Genomic DNA, 19,433 nt, shown 5'->3' on the forward strand with positions numbered 1-19,433 from the left:
TGTTTTTTCTTTTTAGTTTCTTATATTCTTATTATAAGTTAAAAGAGGAACAACAATGAAAACATCGGTCAACATAAATTAAAAAAAAATAATAGGCAGAATATGTTATTATGTATCATGTAGGGGAAAGCGGGGTTGGATGGGACAGGGGTTGGATGGGACAGGGGTTGGATGGGACAGAGGGGTTATCCCATAGAAGTAATAGTTGGAAATTAAAAAAAAATTGTGAGCTTATGCATCACACACATATTAATAAGGGGCTAAAAGGAATTTTTCCTGTCATTAGAGGAACTTACATAAAACCCCTCTGTGCCATCCAACCCCTGTCCCATCCAACCCCGCTCTCCCCTGTGATGTATCAGGGAAAAGCCAGAAAATCAATGGGTGAAAAAAATTTAGTGTCCCCGACTGTTATAAATTTTAATCAATCGGAAGGAAAGTTAAGTTTTTGAAATTGGTATTCACTAGGAACTCAATGGCAGAATGGATAACGCATCGGAACAAGACAGAAGTGAATCACTAACTTGTACCATGGACATTTCATCAGACCATCATCGAACGGAAGTGGATCTAATCTAGCAATAAGTATATCTTCTTTAAATCTTAATCTCTATTATTTAAATTTTTGCGATTATTTGAACAGTATTAAATAAGAAAAATATATATAATTCGTTTTTTTTGCATGAGAAATGTTTATAGATTAGCTAAATGCAGAAAATTAGCAAGTACATTAAAGCAAATAAATCAACACTCTTTTTTTACAAATTTTGTTTGTTTTTTTCTTTTTAGTTTCTTATATTCTTATTATAAGTTAAAAGAGGAACAACAATGAAAACATCGGTCAACATAAATTTAAAAAAAATAATCATGTAAGTATCTCATAGGCAGAATATGTTATTATGTATCATGTAGAGGAAAGCGGGGTTGGATGGGAAAGGGGTTGGATGGGACAGGGGTTGGATGGGACAGAGGGGTTATCCAATAGAAGTTATAGTTGGAAATTTAAAAAAAATTGTGAGCTTATGCATCACACACATATTAATAAGGGGCTAAAAGGAATTTTTCCTGTCATTAGAGGAACTTACATAAAACCCCTCTGTGCCATCCAACCCCTGTCCCATGCAACCCCGCTCTCCCCTGTGATGTATCAGGGAAAAGCCAGAAAGTCAATGGGTGAAAAAAATTTAGTGTCCCCGACTGTTATAAATTTTAATCAATCGGAAGGAAAGTTAAGTTTTTGAAATTGGTATTCACTAGGAACTCAATGGCAGAATGGATAACGCATCGGAACAAGACAGAAGTGAATCACTAACTTGTACCATGAACATTTCATCAGACCATCATCGAACGGAAGTGGATCTAATCTAGCAATATGTATATCTTCTTTAAATCTTAACCTCTATTATTTAAATTTTTGCGATTATTTGAACAGTATTTAATAAGAAAAATATTTATAATTCTTTTTTTGAGTGAGAAATGTTTATAGATTAGCTAAATGCAGAAAATTAACAAGTACATTAAAGCAAATAAATCAACACTCTTTTTTTTACTAATTTTGTTTGTTTTTTCTTTTTAGTTTCTTATATTCTTATTATAAGTTAAAAGAGGAACAACAATGAAAACATCGGTCAACATAAATTAAAAAAAAATAATCATGTAAGTATCTCATAGGCAGAAAATGTTATTATGTATCATGTAGGGGAAAGCGGGGTTGGATGGGACAGGGGTTGGATGGGACAGGGGTTGGATGGGACAGAGGGGTTATCCAATAGAAGTAATAGTTGGAAATTTAAAAAAAATTGTGAGCTTATGCATCACACACATATTAATAAGGGGCTAAAAGGAATTTTTCCTGTCATTAGAGGAACTTACATAAAACCCCTCTGTGCCATCCAACCCCTGTCCCATCCAACCCCGCTCTCCCCTGTGATGTATCAGGGAAAAGCCAGAAAGTCAATGGGTGAAAAAAATTTAGTGTCCCCGACTGTTATAAATTTTAATCAATCGGAAGGAAAGTTAAGTTTTTGAAATTGGTATTCACTAGGAACTCAATGGCAGAATGGATAACGCATCGGAACAAGACAGAAGTGAATCACTAACTTGTACCATGAACATTTCATCAGACCATCATCGAACGGAAGTGGATCTAATCTAGCAATATGTATATCTTCTTTAAATCTTAACCTCTATTATTTAAATTTTTGCGATTATTTGAACAGTATTTAATAAGAAAAATATTTATAATTCTTTTTTTGAGTGAGAAATGTTTATAGGTTAGCTAAATGCAGAAAATTAACAAGTACATTAAAGCAAATAAATCAACACTCTTTTTTTTACTAATTTTGTTTGTTTTTTCTTTTTAGTTTCTTATATTCTTATTATAAGTTAAAAGAGGAACATTAATGAAAACATCGGTCAACATAAATTTAAAAAAAATAATTATGTAAGTATCTCATAGGCAGAATATGTTATTATGTATCATGTAGGGGAAAGCGGGGTTGGATGGGACAGGGGTTGGATGGGACAGAGGGGTTATCCCATAGAAGTAATAGTTGGAAATTAAAAAAAAATTGTGAGCTTATGCATCACACACATATTAATAAGGGGCTTAAAGGAATTTTTCCTGTCATTAGAGGAACTTACATAAAACCCCTCTGTGCCATCCAACCCCTGTCCCATCCAACCCCGCTCTCCCCTGTGATGTATCAGGGAAAAGCCAGAAAATCAATGGGTGAAAAAAATTTAGTGTCCCCGACTGTTATAAATTTTAATCAATCGAAAGGAAAGTTAAGTTTTTGAAATTGGTATTCACTAGGAACTCAATGGCAGAATGGATAACGCATCGGAACAAGACAGAAGTGAATCACTAACTTGTACCATGGACATTTCATCAGACCATCATCGAACGGAAGTGGATCTAATATAGCAATAAGTATATCTTCTTTAAATCTTAACCTCTATTATTTAAATTTTTGCGATTATTTGAACAGTATTTAATAAGAAAAATATTTATAATTCTTTTTTTGAGTGAGAAATGTTTATAGATTAGCTAAATGCAGAAAATTAACAAGTACATTAAAGCAAATAAATCAACACTCTTTTTTTTACTAATTTTGTTTGTTTTTTCTTTTTAGTTTCTTATATTCTTATTATAAGTTAAAAGAGGAACAACAATGAAAACATCGGTCAACATAAATTTAAAAAAAATAATTATGTAAGTATCTCATAGGCAGAATATGTTATTATGTATCATGTAGGGGAAAGCGGGGTTGGATGGGACAGGGGTTGGATGGGACAGGGGTTGGATGGGACAGAGGGGTTATCCCATAGAAGTAATAGTTGGAAATTTAAAAAAAATTGTGAGCTTATGCATCACACACATATTAATAAGGGGCTAAAAGGAATTTTTCCTGTCATTAGAGGAACTTACATAAAACCCCTCTGTGCCATCCAACCCCTGTCCCATCCAACCCCGCTCTCCCCTGTGATGTATCAGGGAAAAGCCAGAAAATCAATGGGTGAAAAAAATTTAGTGTCCCCGACTGTTATAAATTTTAATCAATCGGAAGGAAAGTTAAGTTTTTTGAAATTGGTATTCACTAGGAACTCAATGGCAGAATGGATAACGCATCGGAACAAGACAGAAGTGAATCACTAACTTGTACCATGGACATTTCATCAGACCATCATCGAACGGAAGTGGATCTAATCTAGCAATAAGTATATCTTCTTTAAATCTTAATCTCTATTATTTAAATTTTTGCGATTATTTGAACAGTATTAAATAAGAAAAATATATATAATTCGTTTTTTTTGCATGAGAAATGTTTATAGATTAGCTAAATGCAGAAAATTAGCAAGTACATTAAAGCAAATAAATCAACACTCTTTTTTTACAAATTTTGTTTGTTTTTTTCTTTTTAGTTTCTTATATTCTTATTATAAGTTAAAAGAGGAACAACAATGAAAACATCGGTCAACATAAATTTAAAAAAAATAATCATGTAAGTATCTCATAGGCAGAATATGTTATTATGTATCATGTAGGGGAAAGCGGGGTTGGATGGGACAGGGTTTGGATGGGACAGGGGTTGGATGGGACAGAGGGGTTATCCAATAGAAGTTATAGTTGGAAATTTAAAAAAAATTGTGAGCTTATGCATCACACACATATTAATAAGGGGCTAAAAGGAATTTTTCCTGTCATTAGAGGAACTTACATAAAACCCCTCTGTGCCATCCAACCCCTGTCCCATGCAACCCCGCTCTCCCCTGTGATGTATCAGGGAAAAGCCAGAAAGTCAATGGGTGAAAAAAATTTAGTGTCCCCGACTGTTATAAATTTTAATCAATCGGAAGGAAAGTTAAGTTTTTGAAATTGGTATTCACTAGGAACTCAATGGCAGAATGGATAACGCATCGGAACAAGACAGAAGTGAATCACTAACTTGTACCATGAACATTTCATCAGACCATCATCGAACGGAAGTGGATCTAATCTAGCAATATGTATATCTTCTTTAAATCTTAACCTCTATTATTTAAATTTTTGCGATTATTTGAACAGTATTTAATAAGAAAAATATTTATAATTCTTTTTTTGAGTGAGAAATGTTTATAGATTAGCTAAATGCAGAAAATTAACAAGTACATTAAAGCAAATAAATCAACACTCTTTTTTTTACTAATTTTGTTTGTTTTTTCTTTTTAGTTTCTTATATTCTTATTATAAGTTAAAAGAGGAACATTAATGAAAACATCGGTCAACATAAATTTAAAAAAAATAATTATGTAAGTATCTCATAGGCAGAATATGTTATTATGTATCATGTAGGGGAAAGCGGGGTTGGATGGGACAGGGGTTGGATGGGACAGGGGTTGGATGGGACAGAGGGGTTATCCCATAGAAGTAATAGTTGGAAATTAAAAAAAAATTGTGAGCTTATGCATCACACACATATTAATAAGGGGCTAAAAGGAATTTTTCCTGTCATTAGAGGAACTTACATAAAACCCCTCTGTGCCATCCAACCCCTGTCCCATCCAACCCCGCTCTCCCCTGTGATGTATCAGGGAAAAGCCAGAAAATCAATGGGTGAAAAAAATTTAGTGTCCCCGACTGTTATAAATTTTAATCAATCGGAAGGAAAGTTAAGTTTTTGAAATTGGTATTCACTAGGAACTCAATGGCAGAATGGATAACGCATCGGAACAAGACAGAAGTGAATCACTAACTTGTACCATGGACATTTCATCAGACCATCATCGAACGGAAGTGGATCTAATCTAGCAATATGTATATCTTCTTTAAATCTTAATCTCTATTATTTAAATTTTTGCGATTATTTGAACAGTATTTAATAAGAAAAATATTTATAATTCTTTTTTTGAGTGAGAAATGTTTATAGATTAGCTAAATGCAGAAAATTAGCAAGTACATTAAAGCAAATAAATCAACACTCTTTTTTTACTAATTTTGTTTGTTTTTTCTTTTTAGTTTCTTATATTCTTATTATAAGTTAAAAGAGGAACATTAATGAAAACATCGGTCAACATAAATTTAAAAAAAATAATCATGTAAGTATCTCATAGGCAGAATATGTTATTATGTATCATGTAGGGGAAAGCGGGGTTGGATGGGACAGGGGTTGGATGGGACAGGGGTTGGATGGGACAGAGGGGTTATCCAATAGAAGTAATAGTTGGAAATTTAAAAAAAATTGTGAGCTTATGCATCACACACATATTAATAAAGGGCTAAAAAGAATTTTTCGTGTCATTAGAGGAACTTACATAAAACCCCTCTGTGCCATCCAACCCCTGTCCCATCCAACCCCGCTCTCCCCTGTGATGTATCAGGGAAAAGCCAGAAAATCAATGGGTGAAAAAATTTAGTGTCACCGACTGTTATAAATTTTAATCAATCGGAAGGAAAGTTAAGTTTTTGAAATTGGTATTCACTAGGAACTCAATGGCAGAATGGATAACGCATCGGAACAAGACAGAAGTGAATCACTAACTTGTACCATGGACATTTCATCAGACCATCATCGAACGGAAGTGGATCTAATCTAGCAATAAGTATATCTTCTTTAAATCTTAATCTCTATTATTTAAATTTTTGCGATTATTTGAACAGTATTAAATAAGAAAAATATATATAATTCGTTTTTTTTGCATGAGAAATGTTTATAGATTAGCTAAATGCAGAAAATTAGCAAGTACATTAAAGCAAATAAATCAACACTCTTTTTTTACAAATTTTGTTTGTTTTTTTTCTTTTTAGTTTCTTATATTCTTATTATAAGTTAAAAGAGGAACAACAATGAAAACATCGGTCAACATAAATTTAAAAAAAATAATCATGTAAGTATCTCATAGGCAGAATATGTTATTATGTATCATGTAGGGGAAAGCGGGGTTGGATGGGACAGGGGTTGGATGGGTCAGAGTGGTTATCCCATAGAAGTAATAGTTGGAAATTTAAAAAAAAATGAAATTATGCATCGCACACATATTAATACGGGGCTAAAAGGAGTTTTTCCTGTCATTAGAGGAACTTACATAAAACCCCTCTGTACCATCCAACCCCTGTCCCATCCAACACCGCTCTCCCCTGTGATGTATCAGGGAAAGAGAAAAGCCAGAAAATCAATGGGTGAAAAAAATTTAGTGTCAAGAAGTGTTATAAATTTTAATCAATCGGAAGGAAAGTTAAGTTTTTGAAATTGGTATTCACTAGGAACTCAATGGCAGAATGGATAACGCATCGGAACAAGACAGAAGTGAATCACTAACTTGTACCATGGACATTTCATCAGACCATCATCGAACGGAAGTGGATCTAATCTAGCAATATGTATATCTTCTTTAAATCTTAACCTCTATTATTTAAATTTTTGCGATTATTTGAACAGTATTTAATAAGAAAAATATTTATAATTCTTTTTTTGAGTGAGAAATGTTTATAGATTAGCTAAATGCAGAAAATTAACAAGTACATTAAAGCAAATAAATCAACACTCTTTTTTTTACTAATTTTGTTTGTTTTTTCTTTTTAGTTTCTTTTATTCTTATTATAAGTTAAAAGAGGAACAACAATGAAAACATCGGTCAACATAAATTTTTAAAAAATAATCATGTAAGTATCTCATAGGCAGAATATGTTATTATGTATCATGTAGGGGAAAGCGGGGTTGGATGGGACAGGGGTTGGATGGGACAGGGGTTGGATGGGACAGAGGGGTTATCCCATAAAAGTAATAGTTGCAAATTTAAAAAAATTGAAATTATGCATCACACACATATTATTAATACGGGGCTAAAAGGAATTTTCCCTGTCATTAGAGGAACTTACATAAAACCCCTCTGTGCCATCCAACCCCTGTCCCATCCAACCCCGCTCTCCCCTTTGATGTATCAGGAAAAAGCCAGAAAATCAATGGGTGAAAAAAATTTAGTGTCCCCGACTGTTATAAATTTTAATCAATCGGAAGGAAAGTTAAGTTTTTGAAATTGGTATTCACTAGGAACTCAATGGCAGAATGGATAACGCATCGGAACAAGACAGAAGTGCCGTCTGCGTTTGCGCCCTGGAGGCTGCATGCAATCTGGGCTCCCGTTTTCTTGTGTAATTAGCGTGTCTGTGTGATTCTTGTCGTTGCTACTTTTGGCGATTTCAATCAATCAACTCGAGTGCTACAGTTTAACGTCCTTACTGTGTATTTTTTCCTCCGATTATGTGTTCAATCAAGTCAGTTAGGGCTTGTGTGTACGGTCGTGACAAGCTCATCTCCCTCTTGGCGTCGCCACTTGTGGCGGCAAGACTTCATTATCGTGATCTTATCACCGTAAGCGGCCTCGGCCTCGCTGGCCATCGTAGGTGGCGGGGCTGTAGAGGAGAGGCTGATGCAAAGAGATCACGGCTGTTCAAATGCTGGCCACAGTTTGGGCTTGTGAATGCTCGCTCAGTCGTTAACAAGTGTGCGATGGTCCATGATCTTATTGTCTCTTCACAACTTGACTTGCTCGCAATTACGGAAACCTGGCTCTCTTCGCTGAACGGAGTCACCTGTCTCGAAGCTTGTTCCCCCGAGGGTTACTCCTCGACTCATGTTCCAAGGATGGGTAGGCGAGGTGGGGGTGTGGCGCTTATTTACAAGGACACCATACAGATTCACCCGCATCCGGCTGGTTCTTTCTCAACATTCGAACTACTGGACATCACCGTCACGGTTAAATCGGTTGCCACCCGCCTTGTGATCATCTACAGGCCTCCGGCTCGGAATAAGATCCAGTTTCTGCATGAATTCTCAGCGCTTCTTGAATCAATCGGCTCTTCGTCTTCGGGCAATCTCCTGATTGCTGGCGACTTCAATCTCCATGTCGACAGGCCAGATTCTGTAGAGCTAGAGTTCTTGTGTCTCATGGACTCCTTTCATTTGGTTCAGCACGTCTCTGCCCCAACGCATGTGAGTGGTCATCTTCTTGACCTGGTGATCTCAAGAGCGACGAAACAAATTGTTACTTCGACGTGGGTCTCCGACATTTTCAGTGACCATTTCGTGGTTCACTGCTCACTACGACTTGCCAGACCTTAGCAGCCGACTAAGAAGGTGACCTTTCGGCCTTTCAAGTCCATCGTGATCGATGATTTCGCGAAGGATCTGGCGTCTCTGCCACTTCTTACGTGTCCAGCATCTACATCGGAGGGCTTATTGAAACAGTATAATGATGGGGTTCGGTCTACTCTGAACAAACACGCACCTCTTCAAACGAAGGTTTTCGTCATACGTCCGTCATCTCCTTGGCTGAACGAAGACATCAAGGTCGCCAGGCGCACTCGTCGTATGGCGGAGCGACGATGGAGGAAGAATCCGATTGTTGTGCATCGCCAAATACTGAGCTCTGCGAGGAATCGGCTCGGTGACCTGATGGAGAGCGCCAAAAGTTCTCACCTGAAGGGACTAATCGCTGACTGCGGTTCTGATCAGAGGGCGTTTTTTCGGCTGGTGAATGGCTTCCTGTCAAGATCGAAGGCACTTAGGCTACCTCAGCACAGTTCAAAACGGGATCTGCTGAATCAGTTCTCATCGTTCTTTCTCAACAAGACCATGGAAATCAGAAGTCAACTTGATCTTGCTCCGGTTGAAGCCGAATCTAGTCCGGAAACAACGTCTCCTGTTCCGCTGTTCGACTCGTTTGTTCCTGTTGGTGTCTCTGACATTACAGAGAGAATTCTTTCTTCTTCCAACAAATCATGCTCCCTCGACCCAATTCTAACTCATGTTTTGAAAAGTGTTGTATCTGTACTCGCCCCAGCAATAACTTGTATTGTGAATGAGTCATTGATGAGTGGTATATTTCCTGATACCTCTAAGATGGCTAATGTCACTCCACTCTTGAAAAAGCCCTCTTTGTGCCCAGAACAACTTTCCAACTACAGACCTGTCTCTAATCTGTCTTACTTATCTAAGCTTACGGAGCGTGTGGTAGCTGATCAGTTTGTATCTCACCTAAACAGAAATGATTTGTATGTCCCTGTTCAATCTGCCTATAGGGCGTTTCATTCTTGTGAAACTTCTCTTATACGTGTTTTAAACGACTTTCTTATCTCTGTTGACGAGGGTATGGGGTCTGTTCTTCTTCTGCTGGACTTGAGTGCTGCCTTCGACACTGTAGACCATGCAACTCTCATTCAGAGGCTCTGTGATCGTTATGGTGTCTCGGGTAGGGCTCTGAATTGGTTCGAGTCGTATTTGAGTGGTCGGAGTCAATCGGTGACTGTTGGTTATGTTGCGTCTGACTCTAGTGCCGTCGTAATGGGTGTGCACAAGGCTCAGTTCTGGGTCCGACTCTGTTTTCTACCTATTCTGGCCCAATATATCACATCTCAGTGCGTCACGGGATCAACTCGCAGCTCTACGCGGATGACACGGACTTCTATGCAAAGTTCGAGCTTGACCCTGAGCATTTGAACCAGAAAGAAACATACGGGTGTTGTGTATTCGTATCAGTGTTGTCAAGCTGCCCGCCAGGTGGCGCAGAGTGCGTCCGAGGCGCTCGACATGGGAGCCGTGTGCGGGCAGTCTCGCCTACGCTTTCGTGTGTGTAAGATCTACGTCTCATGTGCGACTCAATACATCCGTATTTAACAAGGACATAACATGGCGCAGTTGGACTTATCGTAACGCCCTTTGCCTTTTTTGTGGTAAATTTTGTGGCTTTTCTGTGCATATTTGTGTACCCATATCGTCAGTGATCGCTCGCCCATTTCCTACCCCTCGTCCGTAGCGTGGTGGCGGCCATCTTGGCGGTCTTTGTTCTCAACATCGACAGTGGTGAATATCGGATCCATTTACTTTTTTTCGACATTCAGTGTATCTTAGTGCCCGGCGTCGCATATTTGGTGGCTCTCCTCCCCAACTTGAGCGGGACATTTTTATGCCCGTCGTTCTCGCAACGTCCAAGCGTTCGCCATTGCCGTGGTTGACTGTGTTTCATTGGGGACCACGTGCAGCGTCGACTCTCTCCAATAGTGGGCTTCGACTCGAGTGAATACCTATATGACCAGCCACCAGCACAACTTACGCTCATCCAGTCGTCAACGGTCACCCCCCGTCCCACAACAGGCGTCCCGTTCTGTACAACCGGTCAGCATGGCTACGGCGGCTGATGCAATGGACGCCGCGACCGCTGCGGCAGCAGCTGCAACGGCCGCAAATTCCCGCATGGACACCATGGAGCAAAATCAAATCGCGATGACCACCCAGCTGGCTGGCATCGCTCAACAGCTCCAGGCGTTGCTCGGCGGCGCCGGCGGAAGCGGTGGCGCTGGCGGAGGCGGCAGCAGCGGTGGCGCTGGCGGAGGCGGCAGCGGCGGTGGCGCTGGCGGAGGCGGCAGCAGCGGTGGCGCTGGTGGAGGCGGCAGCAGCGGTGGCGCTGGCGGAAGTGGCAGCGCGGGTATCGTTCCGCCCCCAGCCCCTGCGATCACGCCTCAGCGACGCCGTATCGACCCGTCCTGTCTGGACAAATTGCCTGGCGACGCGTCTCTCTCCCAGCTCCGCGCTTGGACCAATCGATGGAACGATTTCAGCCAATTGAACCAGCTCAGCGCGTATCCGATCAACGAGCAGATGGCCGCCTTTCGGATGGTCCTGGACCCTGCTATGCACCAGGTCGTCGAGGTGGCGCTCGGCATATCTCCGTCGTCAATGGCGACCCCGGCCGACGTCCTCGGCCAGATAAGGGACTACATCCGGTCAAAACGCAACATAGCTTTGGACAGAGTCGCCTTTGAAGAATGCAAACAAGGTACGACGGAAACTTTTGATGAATTTTATATTCGGCTCAAGAATCTCGCGGAAGCTGCCAACCTCTGTATCGCCTGCGTGGACGAAAGAATGGCGACGCGCATAATGGCAGGCATCCGGGACGTGGAAACAAAGCGACGTCTGTTGGCCATCAGTCCGTTCCCCACGTCCCAGCAGACCATCAACATATGCCGTAGTGAAGAGTCGGCACGGGCAAACGAGAGATCTTTGAATAGCCCAGTGTCAGTAGCCAAAATGCAACTCAAGCACCAACGGCAGTTCCGGCAGTCAGAAGGCAACAAGTGTCGATCGTGCGGCCGCCCGGCCCATCATTCGGATGAACAGTGCCCGGCAATCGGGAGGCAGTGTCATAGTTGCGGACAGGAGAACCATTTCGCCCCATGCTGCCCAACGAGGTCAAGATCGGGCGCTGGTCACCAGGCTGGCGGAAGTGGCAGCAGCGGTGGCGCTGGCGGAAGTGGCAGCAGCGGCGGCGCTGGCGGCAGCAGCGGTGGCGCTAGTAATCGTTCCCGCGTCAACATGAAGCGCGTGGTGGTCGGCAACGTGAGCACATCCCGACGACGGCAACCGGCACCCACCATTCCAATGCAAATTTGCGGCCCAACCGGAAATGTAATAGCGACCATACCGGAAGCGACGCCAGATAGTGGAGCAGAAGCTACCGTTGCCGGCATGGAGGTGCTGCGCCAGTTGGGGCTATCGGAGCAGGACCTTTCGCACTGCCCGTTCGAGCTTGTGATGGCGGACAAATCGACTCCTCTTCTCGCAGTGGGAGAGAAGGAATTTTGCGTCAAGTACGAAGGAGGGACGGCAACCATAACCATTCTATTCAGCCCGGACGTAGAGGGACTCCTCATCGCCTGGCATGATTGCAAGGCTCTAGGAATCCTTCATGACGACTACCCAAAACCAGTCCGGAAGCCAGCTACGGGTATTTCAATTCAATCCCTCGCGTCAACCGTTAAACCAAAAAGCATTTGCGACGTTATAGGCCCTATCCCGTCGCACCCCACCGTGGACGATGTCAAGCGGATCGAGGAGGCCATTGCAGACGGATATGCCGATGTGTTCGACCAATCGGGTGTTCTAAAGTGCATGGAAGGCCCGGAAATGACAATCGAGCTCAAGGATGATGCCGAGCCATACCATGTCAACGGGGCCCGACCAATACCCTTCGCCGATCGGCCCGAAGTGAAACGATTGCTGGATGAATACGTGGCTAAAGGTATTATTACACCCGTAACGGAGGCCTCAGAATGGGCGGCCCCCTTAGTAGTCACTCGTAAAGCGGACGGGTCTTTGCGTCTACGCATAGATCACACCAAGCTGAATCGCCATGTCCGCCGGCCGACACATCCAACCCCCACTCCGCGGGACGCCGTCGCCGAAATCGCTGGAGACGCCAAATTTTTTACATCCTTCGATGCAGCCAATGGGTATTTTCAAATTCCCCTCCACCCGTCGTCGCAACATCTAACTATATTCATGACGCCGTGGGGCAGGTATAAATTCCTCAGGGCATCCATGGGGCTTTGCAGCTCCAGTGATGAATACAACCGGCGCGCCGACGTCGCCTTCCAGGGCGTCCCCCATACCGTCAGGGTCGTCGACGACCTTCTCCGCTTCGACTCCACGTTTCCGGAACACGTCGCCGGAGTCTGTGCCGTCTTGTCAGCCGCTAGGAAGGCCGGCATCACCTTCAGCCGAAAAAAATTCTGCTTTGCCCAGCAACAGCTCCAGTGGGTTGGATACCAAATACAGCCAGGTGGCGTCACGGTCGATCCTGGTAAGCTAAGGGCTATTTCTGACTTTCCCCGACCAACTAATATCACGGAACTCCGTTCCTTCATGGGCCTAGTTGAGCAGCTCGCCGGATTTTCTACGTCAGTTGCCGCAGCCAAGGCGCCTCTCCGCCCCCTGTTGAGTGTCAGAACACCTTTTGAATGGACCGCTGATCACGACACAGCCTTTTCCGCCGTCAAGCAGGCGCTGTTAGCGCCGCCCGTCCTGGCACAGTTTGATCCATCGCTGGAAACGTCCCTCCAGGTGGATGCATCGCGGAAACACGGCATGGGATATGCCCTCCTGCAGCTGCACGGGTCTACATGGAAACTGGTCGACGCCAACTCCAGATGGTGTACCGACACAGAGTCCCGCTACGCCATTGTGGAGCTGGAACTGGCTGCCGTCGAGTGGGCCATGAGGAAATGCAAGCTATACCTACTCGGCCTGCCTATGTTTCGCCTGATCGTCGATCATCAGGCCCTTGTCACCATCCTAGACAAGTATACCCTAGATGCCGTGGAAAACCCAAAGCTGCAGCGCCTAAAGGAACGCCTTTCGCCCTTCGTGTTCACGACGGAGTGGCGCAAGGGCCGCGATCATGCCATCTCAGACGCGCTATCCCGTGCGCCCGTGCACGATCCCGGTCCAGACGACGAAGCCGTCAACACCGACGTCCAGTCATTCGCACAAAGGATAATCGTACGTCAAGTCAACATTATGCAGCGGGAGGACGAGGATCTGGAGCCCGTTGAGGACCCCCCGCATTTACCAGATCCTTTACTGGAGGACCTCAGGGCTGTAGCCTCAACAGACGCCGATTACTCAGCGCTCATCACCGCGATCTCGGACGGTTTCACCACCAACAGGGAGCGCACAGCCCAATGCGTTCGGCAATATTGGAACATCCGGACGGAACTGTCCGTGGAGGATGGCCTCGTCTTGTTCGGTCGACGGATTGTCATCCCCAAGCCAGCCCGCCGCGACTTACTACGGAAATTGCATTCGGCTCATCAAGGGATAGTGCGCATGAAGCGGCGCGCCCGACAAACTGTATTTTGGCCCGGGATTTCAAACGACATAACCATGTTAGTGGAGAGTTGTGGTTCGTGCCAACAGCGACTCCCAGCTCAACAACAGGAGCCTCTGATGCGTGATCCCCTGCCCTCTCGTGTTTTCGAAGATGTCTCGGTCGACCTTTTCCAGTCTGGTTCGCTTCATTTTCTCGTCTATGCCGACCGCCTATCTGGATGGCCAATCGTGCACCAGTGGCGCCACGATCCGTCCGCTCGCGAAGTAACCCAGGCGATAGTCGAGAGCTTCGTGGATCTAGGTGTTCCGGTCCGCCTGCGGTCAGATAACGGCCCACAATTCGACTCTAATCTCTTCCAGACGAAGCTACGGCAGTGGGGCGTTCAATGGGGAAATTCGACGCCCGAATATCCACAAAGCAACGGACACGCGGAGGCGGCGGTTGCCGCCATGAAAGAGCTCGTGACAAAAATTTCGCCTACCGGCGATATCTCTTCCGACGAATTTTCTCGCGGGATGCTGGAATTCAGGAATACCCCAAGAGAGAACGGTGTGTCGCCAGCAGAAATGGTTTTTGGCCACCCGCTGCGGTCCATCATTCCGGCTCACCGGTCGTCGTACGCCGCACGCTGGAGGACTGTCATGGAGGGAAGGGACCGCCAGGCAGAAATAGACGCCGGGGTCAACGGCCACGGCCTCTGGCCCCACTTCCCTTGGGGACCCACGTACGGATTTGGAACCCCAAATCCAAATTATGGGACAGGATGGGAGTCATTGTCAGCGTCGGGCGCTATCGCTCCTACCGTGTCAAATTCGCAAGTGGGAGCGTCTTATGGCGAAACCGCCGTTTCCTACGCCCAATGATCGCCGCCACGCCAGCCGACGAAGACGGAACCGAAGATGGAGGCAATCGGGGGACAGGCGCCAGCACCGCGGATCCCGATGGAAAGGAGAGCGACAGCGTATCCATCGAGCACAGCCGTCCCGGGGAGATCACCGACAGCGGCCAGCCCGTGCCTCGGCGAAGCGGCCGGATTCCGAAGCGCCGAATCATGTTCGATATCTAGTTGCAATGCCTGCCTCGCCCAAGTACCCTTCCCGCCTCATTACCATCCCCTGTGTTAAGTGTGTTAAGCCGTTACGTGCATTTTGTCAATGATGTAACGTCTTGGGAAGAGTTGTTGTGTATTCGTATCAGTGTTGTCAAGCTGCCCGCCAGGTGGCGCAGAGTGCGTCCGAGGCGCTCGACATGGGAGCCGTGTGCGGGCAGTCTCGCCTACGCTTTCGTGTGTGTAAGATCTACGTCTCATGTGCGACTCAATACATCCGTATTTAACAAGGACATAACAACGGCCGACTGGCGGGCTGTGTGGACGAGACGAGGGCTTGGATGAAGAGGAACAAGCTTAAGTTTAACGACGACAAGTCTGAGCTCCTGCTGGTCTACTCATCAAGAAAGCGCTGTCAACCTTCTCCGTTGCCTCTTCAAGTTGGCGAGAGCAGCTTGACCCCTCGTGCCTCAGTCAAGAACCTGGGCGTCATCATTGATAAGCATCTCTCAATGGAGGAGCAAGTTCAGAGCCTGTGCAAGAAAGCTAATTTCCACATCTGGAGCATCGGCCGAATTCGCAGATTCCTGGACGACGCTACCACTGAGAAGCTTATGCATGCTTTTGTTTTCTCCACCATCGACAGCTGCAACTCTCTTTTGTATGGACTCCCCGACAAGCTCCTGGACAGACTTCAACTTGTCCAAAACAAGGCGGCGAGGATGGTGAGAAGAGTGAAGAAGCATGATCACATTACTCCGCATCTGATGGCCCTGCACTGGCTCCCGATTAAGAGCCGTATAGTGTTTAAGATCCTCGTTTAAACGTTTCACTGCCTTCATGGATCCGCTCCAGCTTACTTATCTGAACTCATCAAGCCCTATCGCCCAGCATCGCAGTCCCGATCGGCAACGTCTCCTAACCTTCTATGTATCCCTAGGATTCGTCTTGAGACGTACGGTGCTCACTCTTTCAGTCATGCCGCTCCGACGCTCTGGAACAAACTACCGGAGGATATTAGGGCGATCAATTCTATGTCGTTGTTTAGATCTCGTCTCAAGACGCATCTCTTTAAGATAGCATACATGTAGTTACGCAAGTTTGTCTCTGCCCAATGTAAGCGCTTTGACCATTTCATGAAAAAGCGCTATATAAATCCTGTAATAATAATAATAATAATAATAGAAGTGAATCACTAACTTGTACCATGGACATTTCATCAGACCATCATCGAACGGAAGTGGATCTAATCTAGCAATATGTATATCTTTTTTAAATCTTAATCTCTATTATTTAAATTTTTGCGATTATTTGAACAGTATTAAATAAGAAAAATATATATAATTCGTTTTTTTTTTGCATGAGAAATGTTTATAGATTAGCTAAATGCAGAAAATTAGCAAGTACATTAAAGCAAATAAATCAACACTCTTTTTTTACTAATTTTGTTTGTTTTTTCTTTTTAGTTTCTTATATTCTTATTATAAGTTAAAAGAGGAACAACAATGAAAACATCGGTCAACATAAATTTAAAAAAAATAATCATGTAAGTATCTCATAGGCAGAATATGTTATTATGTATCATGTAGGGGAAAGCGGGGTTGGATGGGACAGGGGTTGGATGGGACAGAGGGGTTATCCCATAGAAGTAATAGTTGGAAATTTTAAAAAAATGTGAGCTTATGCATCACACACGTATTAATACGGGGCTAAAAGGAATTTTCCTGTCATTAGAGGAACTTACATAAAACCCCTCTGTGCCATCCAACCCCTGTCCCATCCAACCCCGCTCTCCCCTGTGATGTATCAGGGAAAAGCCAGAAAATCAATGGGTAAAAAAAATTTAGTGTCCCCGACTGTTATAAATTTTAATCAATCGGAAGGAAAGTTAAGTTTTTGAAATTGGTATTCACTAGGAACTCAATGGCAGAATGGATAACGCATCGGGACAAGACAGAAGTGAATCACTAACTTGTACCATGGACATTTCATCAGACCATCATCGAACGGAAGTGGATCTAATCTAGCAATATGTATATCTTCTTTAAATCTTAATCTCTATTATTTAAATTTTTACGATTATTTGAACATTATTAAATAAGAAAAATATATATAATTCGTTTTTTTTGCATGAGAAATGTTTATAGATTAGCTAAATGCAGAAAATTAGCAAGTACATTAAAGCAAATAAATCAACACTCTTTTTTTACTAATTTTGTTTGTTTTTCTTTTTAGTTTCTTATATTCTTACGAGCAACCTGAGCCCCGTTCAAATCCGGGGAACTTTGGTCTAGCGTAAATTCGAACTCTTTTGCTATTAATCATCTGCCCGTAATAGATTTTATCGTCGGAAATCTGCCCAGTGACTAACTTACTTGAAGATTTCGTCAACACTACGATGCTATAGACATCTGGTGGTGATTTTCATGTTTAAGCATGTCTGGGCATGAATAAGCTCCTCCCCCAAAATGTTCGTGACATTATCCGTGACATTATCCGTGACAGACACAGGCTCCTCCCCCAAAAGCTTGCTGTTTTATTATATATGGATTATAAGTTAAAAGAGGAACAACAATGAAAACATCGGTCAACATAAATTAAAAAAAAATAATCATGTAAGTATCTCATAGGCAGAATATGTTATTATGTATCATGTAGGGGAAAGCGGGGTTGGATGGGACAGGGGTTGGATGGGACAGAGGGGTTATCCCATAGAAGTAATAGTTGGAAATTTAAAAAAAAATTGAGCTTATGTATCACACACATATTATTAATACGGGGCTAAAAGGAATTTTTCCTGTCATTAGAGGAAATTACATAAAACCCCTCTGTCCTATCCAACCCCTGTCCCATCCAACCCCGCTCTCCCCTGTGATGTATCAGGGAAAAGCCAGAAAATCAATGGGTGAAAAAATTAAGTGTCCCCGACTGTTATAAATTTTAATCAATCGGAAGGAAAGTTAAGTTTTTGAAATTGGTATTCACTAGGAACTCAATGGCAGAATGGATAACGCATCGGAACAAGACAGAAGTGAATCACTAACTTGTACCATGGACATTTCATCAGACCATCATCGAACGGAAGTGGATCTAATCTAGGAATATGTATATCTTCTTAATATGTATATCTTCTTTAAGTCTTTATCTCTATTATATAAATTTTTGCGATTATTTGAACAGTATTTAATAAGAAAAATATATATTATTCGTTTTTTTGAGTGAGAAATGTTTATAGATTAGCTAAATTTAGAAAATTAGCAAGTACATTAAAGCAAATAAATCAACACTCTTTTTTTACTAATTTTGTTTGTTTTTTTCTTTTTAGTTTCTTATAGTCTTATTATAAGTTAAAAGAGGAACAACAATGAAAACATTGGTCAACAGAAATTTTAAAAAAATAATCATGTAAGTATCTCATAGGCAGAATATGTTATTATGTATCATGTAGGGGAAAGCGGGGTTGGATGTGACAGGGGTTGGATGGGACAGGGGTTGGATGGGACAGAGGGGTTATCCCATAGAAGTAATAGTTGCAAATTTAAAACAAATTGTGAGCTTATGCATCACACACATATTAATAAGGGGCTAAAAGGAATTTTTCCTGTCATTAGAGGAACTTACATAAAAGCCCTCTGTGCCAGCCAAATCCTGTCCCATACAACCCCGCTCTCTTCTGTGATGTATCAGGGAAAAGCCAGAAAATCAATGGGTGAAAAAAATTTAGTGTCAAGAAGTGTTATAAATTTTAATCAATCGGAAGGAAAGTTAAGTTTTTGAAATTGGTATTCACTAGGAACTCAATGGCAGAATGGATAACGCATCGGAACAAGACAGAAGTGAATCACTAACTTGTACCATGGACATTTCATCAGACCATCATCGAACGGAAGTGGATCTAATCTAGCAATATGTATATCTTCTTTAAATCTTAACCTCTATTATTTAAATTTTTGCTATTATTTGAACAGTATTTAATGAGAAAAATATTTATAATTCGTTTTTTTTGCGTGAGAAATGTTTATAGATTAGCTAAATGCAGAAAATTAACAAGTGCATTAAAGCAAATAAATCAACACTCTTTTTTTACAAATTTTGTTTGTTTTTTCTTTTTAGTTTCTTATATTCTTATTATAAGTTAAAAGAGGAACATTAATGAAAACATCGGTCAACATAAATTTAAAAAAAAAATTCATGTAAGTATCTCATAGGCAGAATATGTTATTATGTATCATGTAGG

General features: G+C 42.6%; 1 protein-coding gene across 1 annotated transcript; it reads left to right on the forward strand.

Annotated features, from left to right (window-relative positions):
• Nucleotides 1-10,005: 10,005 nt before the first annotated feature.
• On the forward strand, nt 10,006-15,011 carry LOC124193927. The gene is made up of 3 exons (XM_046587905.1): nt 10,006-12,558; nt 12,649-12,769; nt 12,836-15,011. Exons 1-3 carry the CDS (start codon nt 10,566-10,568, stop codon nt 15,009-15,011), a joined length of 4,290 nt encoding a protein of 1,429 aa, XP_046443861.1. The 5' UTR covers nt 10,006-10,565.
• Nucleotides 15,012-19,433: the final 4,422 nt, after the last annotated feature.

The sequence above is a fragment of the Daphnia pulex genome, chromosome 5 (genome assembly GCF_021134715.1).
Source record: "Daphnia pulex isolate KAP4 chromosome 5, ASM2113471v1".
Lineage (NCBI taxonomy): Eukaryota > Metazoa > Arthropoda > Branchiopoda > Diplostraca > Daphniidae > Daphnia > Daphnia pulex.